The sequence below is a fragment of the Anser cygnoides genome, chromosome 1 (assembly GCF_040182565.1).
Source record: "Anser cygnoides isolate HZ-2024a breed goose chromosome 1, Taihu_goose_T2T_genome, whole genome shotgun sequence".
Lineage (NCBI taxonomy): Eukaryota > Metazoa > Chordata > Aves > Anseriformes > Anatidae > Anser > Anser cygnoides.
In genome coordinates this window covers 133693782-133704151 of record NC_089873.1, presented here as the reverse complement: position 1 = coordinate 133704151, position 10370 = coordinate 133693782, and the positions used below count along the sequence as shown (strand labels likewise).

At 49.1% G+C, this 10370-nt stretch overlaps 1 protein-coding gene across 3 annotated transcripts in view; it reads left to right on the top strand.

Moving 5' to 3' along the window:
- The first annotated feature begins 6798 nt into the window (after positions 1-6798).
- WWC3 (WWC family member 3) overlaps positions 6799-10370 on the top strand; it is a 100679-nt gene continuing 97107 nt past the window's right edge. The window contains exon 1 of one of the 3 annotated variants that reach the window (XM_066982238.1): positions 6799-7144. In XM_066982238.1, the coding sequence (XP_066838339.1) occupies positions 6927-7144 (218 nt within the window). In that variant the 5' untranslated portion in view covers positions 6799-6926. The remainder of the gene's footprint in view (positions 7145-10370) is intronic. The other 2 variants (XM_066982231.1, XM_066982236.1) reach the window with 2 other exon arrangements.

Sequence of the window (10370 nt, the reverse complement as noted above, 5' to 3'; positions counted from 1 at the left end):
TGGTATGAGATTTCAATGCTCTTGTATTTTATTTTTTTTTTGGTGAAGAAACTATTTCTTTCCTTATGGCAACTTGTTACAAAGGCAGAAGTAGCGCAAAATAGCCATTGCAATCCCTGAAGCTAGGATGATATAGAGTGAATATAGTACACTAAGCCTTAAATTATAATTTCATGCGGTTACAATTTATTTTGTACACTTGAGTTTACAATTTTATCTGCTCACACCTCTGCAGGATCTCCCTAGCACTCATCATCTTGTCCTCCCACCTGAGCGTCCTCTAGGCCTCTTGCACTGCCCCATTTTATTTTGGGCATATGACAAGGCTGAGCTCAGACTGAGTCTGTTTCTCAACATTTTTTTAAATAAAAATTAATAGCAGCATGAATAACGAGGCAAAAGGAATAACGTGCCAGTATACAATCATGCTGCAAATGGTTTGAACCATTAAACTGTTCCAGATCCTCTGTGGCCAATTGCTAGGACCTGGATGAAGGAGGAAAAAACAATTGCATTCTGCCAGGAGAAGTTGTTAAATTCCTGCGAGTGAATGTGGTCCTGACTTAATTACCACTTCCAAGAGCCTATTTATAGTTGTCTGGGAAAGCACTTAAGTGAAATAGCCTTAAGTTTGCAAATAGAATAAGTGGGTGAGTATTCACAGTGAAGACAGAGACAAGAGAGGCAACTACCCCCTGCCCTTCCAACCCCTGCAGTGGGATGTCAGAGCAAGATTTTTGTATTGATGGAGCTAGCTCAATGACTCATCAGATTCCTACATGGAATTTTAGAAATCTAAAATTGTAAATGTTGTGCAACTTATGCACAGATTTAATGATGAGCTTTGAACTTGGAAGTTGCCTGGGACAGAACATCCCACAGGAAGGCAAGTGAAAAATTTCTTGTGTCTCCAAAATAAACAAATAAATAAATAAATAAAAACTCTTCATAATTATAAACATCCTAAATGTTTGGATAGATAAAATGCTATATCTGGATGTTTAAACGGTTGACAAGCTGGGCTGTAGTATGAAGAATTCAATTTGTCCAGGGAAACTTGGTCAGTGGGATTTCCTGAGTATGAGCACTTACACTGTTCTAAGCAAACACCGCTGACAGCTGATAAATAAGTAGAGCGAATAGAGTATATTAGGAATGAGAAAAAGAAATTCACATCACCTCTATCCCAGGCCTTTTAGAGACAAGCGAGTAGGTGTCATGAAATGGAGAATTAGAACGGGATATGTAACCTGGACGTAAGCAGGACTGCACACTCTGAGGAACTGATCTGTATTTAAATCTATTGCTACAGTTATTTAATATCTAACTACTGTATATTTCACAACTTTTCTATTTGCAGCCAATGTAGTCCTATATAATCTGTGAAGCCTGGAGGAGTATCATATCTTATTGTTTCTACAAAATTCGGTATCTTTAAAAGTTTCTGTTCAATAATTCCACCTATGTATTTTTTAGTAAATCAAAGCCATAAATGAAGAATCTTGGCATGCCATCGAAATTCAAATGTACATTACAAAAGCACATTATATACATATTGTAATGTTTTATGGGCATAACTATTTGAGAACAAATAGTTATGTATACATTTTATTGCACCGAATATCCGAGCACTTGATTTGCATTCAAGCAAAGGTTAACCGCAGCCTCAAGATTTGAACTAAAAATCCTGTAAGGGACTGTTCTCTTCATGTGCCTAGAGGTGCCATCACCTTTGTTACCTACCTCACCCACCATCTATGTACACTATGCACTACGGCAGTGCAACTCTTGGGCCTTTTTATGCTATTTCCATACCAGGAAGTGAAGCATCAAACAATAGCTTGTTATTATTTCCTTGGCTGCATGTGGACTACTGACCCAGGAGGCTGTAACTATAGCTAGTCCATGTTCCATTTAATTGGAATTACCGTGAGGAAAAGAATCAGGGGACAAAACATCAATGACTACAAAAACTAGTAGAACTACTCCTTTTTTTTTTTTTTCAGATGGTCTTGTTTTTACAGAATGAACAAATCTTCCCCTATATAAATGCCTCCTGATAAAATACTTGTTTGTGAAATCTTTCAATAAGTCTTCATGTTAGGTTCAGACTTACCCTTTGTTTTTCCCACTGATTTGGGATTTTCAGTCTATTTGCTGTGTAGGAATACCCTGCCTCAAGGAGAACTTATCAGACCTGTTCAGTGTGCAGAAAGACATGCTTCCTTCTCATGTACGTAGACACATCTCCCTCCTCTGTTTCGCACCCTGAAAGCCCTCAGTGATTTTACACTGCTGTTTCGCTTCTCAGCACTCTTCGTGCCTGTACCTGGGCTAGTGGACAGTCACTGACAGGCCCTTTACTCCTGCAGCCAACGAGGGTTGAGGGTTCGCTGCTCTTTGGTTCCTCTGTAGTGGGTGACTGTTGATCATGCCTCCTACTGCCTACTGCAACTCTCTGTGTTGCCTGTTGTGCCATCTTGAACCCCTGTGTAACCCACGGGGATTGGCACTCATCCAGTTTGCCTTCCAGGCCATCTCAATTGCTAACCCTGCAGAAGGGCCAACATCGCTTCTTGTTTCACATATTTAAACCCACATGTCAGACCTCTCCTTTGCCCAGCAACTGTCCGAAAGAGCTTCAGACATCCTACCAGCCTGCAGCTGCAAAAGCTGGGCAGCCAGCCTGGTTTCCACCATGCTGGAGGATGCTCGAATCTCTGTACTGCAGCCCCAGGAGAACCTTCCCCTGAGACAGATTTCTCAGCAGTAATTCAACTGGTTAAAGGGCTGCCACATGCAGTCCATAACTTTATTTGGTATGGAGAGGGAAACCCCCAACAGCCCCCCCAGTTTGCAGGATGACCGTGATAGCTGGCCTTCAGAAGGGCAATGATGATGAAGGAGCCTTCACTCTGCCATTCCAAAAGACATCTATGATCACACATTGAAAATGAGAAACAAATTGCAAGTAAGTGCTACTGTTAGAAGGTGAGGAGTGGAGTTGTTATTATATGCACAGAGGTAACAATTCTGCCCAGTTGCCATTTCCCAGCAATTGCAAGAAAGAAGTGGAGTACCAAAGGAGGTTGGGATTTTCACGCAGAATGAAGGGGTTTTCCCTTTTCCAGAGTGGGACAGCTGGAACTTGTTACGTACAACCTACAGCTGGAAAAGTTATCTACGTGTTCGTTGGAAAATGTTGTGATATCCATTACGGGCTTGGTTATAAGAGCATGTAGAGTGGAGGAGATGTGTACGTAGAATCCGTGATGGTAAAAACTGACTACGGCAAGGGAGGGTACATGAAGAAAGGCTACGTGTGTAATTTTGAGCTAATGGGAATAGGTGTGCCTGAGGAATGAGTGAATATGTGAGCAATGTTTGCAGGTGGAAAAAAATGCAAGTAAAGAAAAACAGGTACGGAATGAAGGTGTGTGAAATATGTGAGAATCAAGATGCATATTCTGAATATACGGAGACGAGTGAGACAAGGGACTTATGCGAGTTTATGTAAACAGATACATTTTCATATGAAATATGACATGCTGGCATGTGTGAAAGCATTTCACCTCCTGTGGCAGACTTCTATCTCTTCTAAGCCTTCTATGGTGTACTTACATGTTGCTTATTATATAGGTCGCTTTTGTTTGGCAGAGGAGTTCATTTCTGCAACCCAAAATAGAGAGATGCTGTGTTATATCACTTTGTCCGTTCTTCTCTTTCTCTTTTTCCTGTCGGGGTATGACAGACGTTTAAGAGGAAGAAAAAGGATATGGAGGGAGCAGTGATGCAGGTTTGGTAAGCTTTCATTGCAGGGTGAGGATGGCAGAGAATGCATTGCAAATTAGTGCTCTGGCATTAAAACTGTGGCAACTGTTTCAGGTTCTTCTCTTCATGCCTCTTCATATTGCTCAAAAATAACCATTGGCTCCTGAATGCTTTGTTCATTTCCTCCCAGGGAACAGGCAAAAGGATGAGGTAACATCCGATGAAGGGCACCAATCTGGCCTTAAAAATAATTGAGAGAGTTCCTGCCTGGCATCTTGGCACGAGCGTGCTGCAGACAGAGGGAGTTTCTATTCTTGTGTGGCAACCGCTAGCCCTATCATTTCCTACTGACTGCTGTAAGCAGCTCTGGGCGCAGCTGGCTGGATTCTTGGAATCACGTTTTCCAACACCTTTATTCAGAAGCTTCCACTCCTGAGCTAAGCTAAAGGTTTCTCTAAATACGGAGAGCCTAAAAGTTAAATCTGAAGGCTGGGACAATTTTAAATCTGAGTTTTTCAGGACTAGTTCTCTTGTTTAGCCTGCAAACTTTCCCTAGGCATCATCTACAGATTTAATTTTTTATTTTTTTTCCACATTTGTTGAAGATTTAGGAAGATGTAACCTACCAGTTGGAGAAGCAACTACTGTGCACCTGAAAGTCTTGGCCCTGTCCTTCACACAGCAGCAGATGCGTCCTAAATGGCAATTATAACACATCCACGAGATCCAAGCCATACTGGACATCCAGCTCATGCTTTACATGGAACATGTGCGTCATAATCCTGCCGAGAAACCACAACCCAGCCAAGTCCTGTTCTGGCTCTAGCCTGAAGCACTTTGCCAAAGTTAAGACGAGAATTTAGTCAAAGGGCTATGAGCTGAATGAAATGTTCCACATTAGGTCCCGTCACTTCCCCTCTGCCCACCGCCGTGTTGAGCTCCTTGTCCCCAAACTAAAGCCTTTTTGCTGCCTCCACGGTCAGTCCTTTACTGTTTCTGCAGCCTCAGTCTATAGGTTCCTTGCTGAAGCTGGAGCCTCTCTTGGGACTGTGGGGAGCGATGAGGAAGAGGAAGCTATGTTGCACATATCCTCAGCAGGGCTAATTAGTCTTGGTGGATTACTATAACGACCCGGCTCTGCTGCTTCCAGGTACTATGAACTAGTGCAGCGTCTTGGCACGGTGCTGTGTTGTGCAGACATTGTGCTAAGGTAATCGCTGCAAGGCCGTTAAAGGCAATGAAGGGAGAGTTGAGCTGTGGTGCAGAGGAGTTTTTTTTTTCTCTCTTTGAACAAGAAAATCCAGTGTCCCAAGGCATTGCTAATACAGACCTGTGCCATTTGAGAATGCCTACCTCAGCTAAATAAAACCTCTGAAAGCCTGGGAGACATAATTAAAATAATAGAAACTGCAACCCCTGAAAAATAGAGAGCTTGTACCGTGCTTTAGCTTTGAAATATGCCTTACAAACATCCATGCTACACAACCAGCACATGGCTCCTGGGGATGCCGCCTGCTGATCTCTCCAGACCATGAGGCAGCCTGACACCCACTCTTTGCTGAAACAAAACCTCCGTTGAGAAGAGCTCAGCTCAACATAAGCTGTCATGCGTTGGAAGATCAAATCTACTGCAGAGACATAACCTCACCTTTGCTAAATTTCAGCCCTTTACCACGTTATTAACCTACTTCACCATTGCCTTCAGAGCAAGGCACGCTGTTCCGCTTTCATCGTTAGAACCACGTAGTACTCTCCTTTCACACCTCACTGCTCGTGGCAGCCTTGGTAAGAAGACTCCAGTTGACTACTGCTGAAATAACCTACGGAACAGGTAAAATGCCAGATATGTCCCGGGATCTGTGCTGCCTTTATCATCCAACTGTTCTTTCCTTTGATAACTAATGGTACGGGGAGGGAGGGAGACAAAGGCCTAAGAAGTCAGCAGCAAAAGTCCTCTGATTTCCTGCATTTATATCCGCACTGCTGCAATTAATGTTCATACAGCTGTAACTTAAAACGGCAAATGCAAGTGGAACATAATCGGAATCGCAATATAATCCCTGGCAGGGTACTGGCAATTTCAGGGGGCTGAGTTAAGGCTGTTTTGGAATAAACTGTTAACTCTTTTCCTCGTTTTCAGAGGCTCGGTTTGCATCACCTTAACTCTTTATTTCCCGGTTTCCGAAGGCTTAGCTGACGCCGGCATCCTGGGCAGGCACAGAGCACCGCAGTTTGGGGGGATTTAATTCGGTACGGGAGCGGGAGCTCCGCTTCGTGGCCTTCAAACGGGACGAGGTTAAGGGATGTCAAGCAAGCCAGATGCACGCACCCCCACCGCCCGGCAGGGCACCGGGCGCCTCACGGGGGGCTCCGTCCCCGCTGCCCGGGCACGACGCCTCGCCCAGGCCCGCACCCACCCGCTCCTTGCCCCTCGCCCCCGGGGGGCAGCGGCCGGGCCGGGCTCGGGCCCGGCTTCCGCGGCGCCTCCCTCCCGCCTCCCCCGCAGGCCGCAGAGGAAGGGGCGGCCGGGCCGGGCCGGGCCGTGCCGAGCCGAGCCGGGGGAAGGGGCCGGTGCCCCGGGCGGGAGGGAGGCAGGGAGGGAAGCGCCGCTCCCCGCGGGGCCCGGCCCGGCCCTCGGCGGCGTGGGAACGGGCGGGCGGGGTGGAGGCGGCGGCGGGGGCCGGGCCCTGGCGAGGGAGGGCGGGCGGGAAGATGGCCGGGGCCGGGGCCGGGGCCGGGGCAGGCGGCGGGCGGGAGCGGCAGCGGGGGGAGGCGGCGGGGCGCTGAGCGGCGGGGCGGGGGCGCTCGGGCCGGCGGGCCGAGCTCGGGGGCCGGGAGCCGCGGCGGCGGCGCGGGGCAGGGGCAGGGGCAGGGGCAGGGCCCGGGCGGGGTTTGGAGCCGCGGCGGGGCTGGTCCCGGCGCCGAGCGGGGCTGGCGCGGGGGAGGATGAGCCCGGCGCGGCGCAGCCGGAGCCGCCCGAGTCCCGCTGCCCGCGGGGCCGCCTGCTAGTGCTGGAGGAGGAGGAGGAGGAGGAGGAAGCGGCGGGCGGCCGCGGCCCGGGCGGGACGGGAGCTGCCCCGGCGGCGGCGGCGGCGGCGGGCGGGGAGCGGGTTTCGGCCGGAGCTGGGCGGCGGCGGCCCGGCGGCGGGGCGGCCATGCCGTGGCTGAGCGGCGGCCGGCGGCGGCGGCAGCAGCAAGGGGCGGCGGGGCAGGGCGGCGGCGGCGGCGGGCCGGCGGCGGGCGGGCAGCGGGGCCGGGAGAGCTCGGAGCTGCCGCTGCCCGCCGGCTGGGAGGAGGCGAGGGACTTCGACGGGCGCGTCTTCTACATCGACCACAACACCCGGCAGACCTCGTGGATCGACCCCCGGGACAGGTACGGGGCAGGAGCAGGAGCAGGAGGGGGGGAGCCCCCGGCTCGGCTCGGCTCGTCCCGCCCGGAGCCCCCCCCGGGCCCGCTCTCGGCTCCCGGCTTCGTTTGCCCGGCGGCCCGGCGGCGACATTTTCCTCGCCGCGGCCGCGGGCAGGGTGTGGGCGGCGGGGAGGCGGGCGGGGGCCGAGCCGGGCCGGGCCGAGCCGGGCCGTGTCGGGCCGAGCGGGGCCCCAGCGCCGCGCCCCGCTGCTGCCAGCCCCCGCGGCTTGGAGCCGCCTCGGCCCCGGCGTGGCCGCGAGGGGCGCGGGGGCACCGCTCCGGCCTGGCCCGGCACGGCCCGGCCTGGGGAGCGGGAGCGGGGTCCGGGCCCCCCCGGTTCGGTTTTTCACGGGCTGGTCTGGCCCCGCCGTGCCTTAACCGGGCGGCTTTGGCCGCGTTGGTTTATTAACCGGCCCCGGCTAACGGGCAGCGGCTCGGGGCACGCCGAGGCGGTTTGGTGGATTGCCTCCTCGTACGGATAACGCGGCGCAAGCCGGTGCGTTCCTGCAGGCGCTGTGACCAGCGCGGGCTCCGCTGCGAGCCCTGCCTTGTCCCGGGGCAGCCGGTGCGGCTGGGCTGGACCCAGGTCTCGGTGGCCCTGGGTAAATCCCGAGGGGCTTGACACCCTTTGGGGTGTGCACCCTTCGGCAGAGCTGCCTGCAGCCCATGAAGAGCGCGTTAGAGCTTAAAACTTGTGGAAGTGGGGAAATATCCGTAGCGGGTGCCGCCTGGCGAATACACCCTCGCTTTGAAAGCACTCGCCTAAAAATTTCCACACGGAGCTGCTGAACACAAGTGTCAGTATTCGAGGTGTCTGCAAAATAAGAAACATATGTCTCTGTGTATGCTTTTCTATATTAAACAATGTTTTTATAGTAAGTGAAAGTTGGACAAGGACAGTTTGAACTTCGGCCAGAACTACCTTGCCAGAACTATGCCTGGAATGTTAAGCAGGCCACAGAAACATTTAAGCGCAGTCTGGGTTAAAGACTGGAGTAATTTGAGCAATTCCTGCCGTCTTGCACAATGATGCATAACTGTTTAAAGAGCCTAAATATTTACCTACGAGATCAAGATCTTTTGTCTCGTTGTTTAGACGTACTTACGCATGCACATATTTTTTGCTGATGTATTAAATACTTGTTATTATGCTTTAGCGCATTTTTTTCTGCAGCAATCTGTGTGTTTTTTAACGTTCGCTTACTTGTAATACTCTGTTTTAAAGGTAACCGATGACATAATAACGTGTCTGTGGATTCTCTGCATGCCGTCCTTTCCATTAAATTTCAGGGGGTATGCAGTTCCGTCTCCTGGAGTACTTTATGTAGAGACAGCAAAGAAAAAGAGTTAGCAATTCGCTGCAGTGTTTAAATTCAGTGGCGATGTAGCGCCATTCAATTCGAATAGCACTGCTCAAATTAGGACCTCATGTTTTGAAGAAATAATTGAAATGCCACACGACGTTTGAAAATTTCTTTAAATACTTCACACCAGTGTTTAAACCGAGATTTATTTTTCAAGTGAGGAGAACAGGCTGTAGAGCAGAGATTGAGACAGTTATATTGGGGCAGGTAGAAAAGACACAACGTTTTCACGAGGAAATGTCAACAGTTTCTACAGAATTCAAGCAGCAGAAGCGAGTTTTATGATTGAAGAGTTCATCCCTGGCTGAGAACAGACTGCTGTTGTTAATGCAGTGAGATGGCTGTGTTTTGCGTAGCAGAAGGTGGCCGGTCTTTTTAGGTTTCATTGCAGCTATTCAGATTCCTGGGGGCAGCAGCAAAGTAGGAAGGGATCAGGTTAGTTGTGTTCTGCCAAAGTTTGGGAAGGAAAGGTCAGAGCAGCAGGGAGATGGTGCTGAAGCTGTTTTTCTCTGCAAAAAGAACTTGAAAAAGTAAGTTCGAGTAATGTGTTTGGTATCATATATGCCTCAGCATTGTCCGTTTGGCATAGAGCGACAGATCGGCCCCCTGTTTCTGTGCCTGTGCGTTGGTTTCATTTTGGTCCAATTGGACGAAATGATGGGACCTCAGGCCGTGTTGCACATGGTCAGGACTCTGAGAATCAGCACCTCCAAGCTTTCCTATGGGCAGTAATCCTATAAGCATCCCCACGGGCTCCTCTTTCTCTGTAGCTGGGACTTAATAGTTTGTTTTTCTTTTCAGCATTCCCTTTGAGATTCCTCAGCCTTTTGTAGTTAGGTTAGTGAATTTAATATGAAGCGGTTATTTGATTTAAGGAAAAAATATCCCGTTGAAGCCAAGAAGAGAAGGAAATGCTATTTTGAGACGTTAAGGAATGAGAAATGTGCTGTATGAAGGATTTGGGGGTTTGGGAAAGAAGGTGACAGGAGCAAGAGGTAAGTCAAGGTAACAGACTGAAAGGGGATAAAGGACCTAGAAGTGGATGCCATATGATTTTTTTTTTTTATGGTAGGAAAAATTGAATAAAGAAAAGGGAGAACAGTAGGAGAGTGATAAAAAGAGCAGATTTGAGAAGCTTCTTTGGTATCAAATCAGTGGTTAGGTTGACGGAGATTATTGTGTTGATCTGTGTAGATTGCTAGACAGTTGTCTAGCAGATCCTGTAGATCTTAAGGTGGAACCATTCAGTGCATGTTTTCTTCTTGCTGTAGTAGTTGTCTTTTATCTTAATAGATTGTAAGCTCTTCAAGGCAGCAAATGGCCTTTTTATCTTGTGTTTGCACAGTACTTAGTATATTGAGATGCTGGTCAATAACGGGATTGTAAATGTTCTTATAAAAGACTGACTGCATTTGTGGTTGATATTGATGATCTTTGCGGCACCAACTCTTATTACGGTTGCTGTTTGTTACAAGGCTGTGTTTTCAAGTGATTAGAGCTTTGCCAAAACTGTTGGCAAAAGCTTTCCAAGCTGGTGAGTTTTGTTAGATTTTTTTGCTTGTGGAAACTTCAGCTAAGACATAGCGTTGTTTTTGCAGAACCTCACCAGGGGAGATGATTTGATTTGTCTCCTTCAGCTTCTTAATGTGAGTTGTCATGTTTGTTTGTTTGAAGATTTAAATCATCTTGGTTTGGAATGAGGATTTTAAACTCGCAAGGTGTAGCAGCGTTTTTGCATGGAGAAATAATCCATCTTGGCCAGTTTGGGAGGCTTTGAAAAATTCATATGGGTTGGGTAAAGAGTTGTATTCGTAGCAGCTGCATTT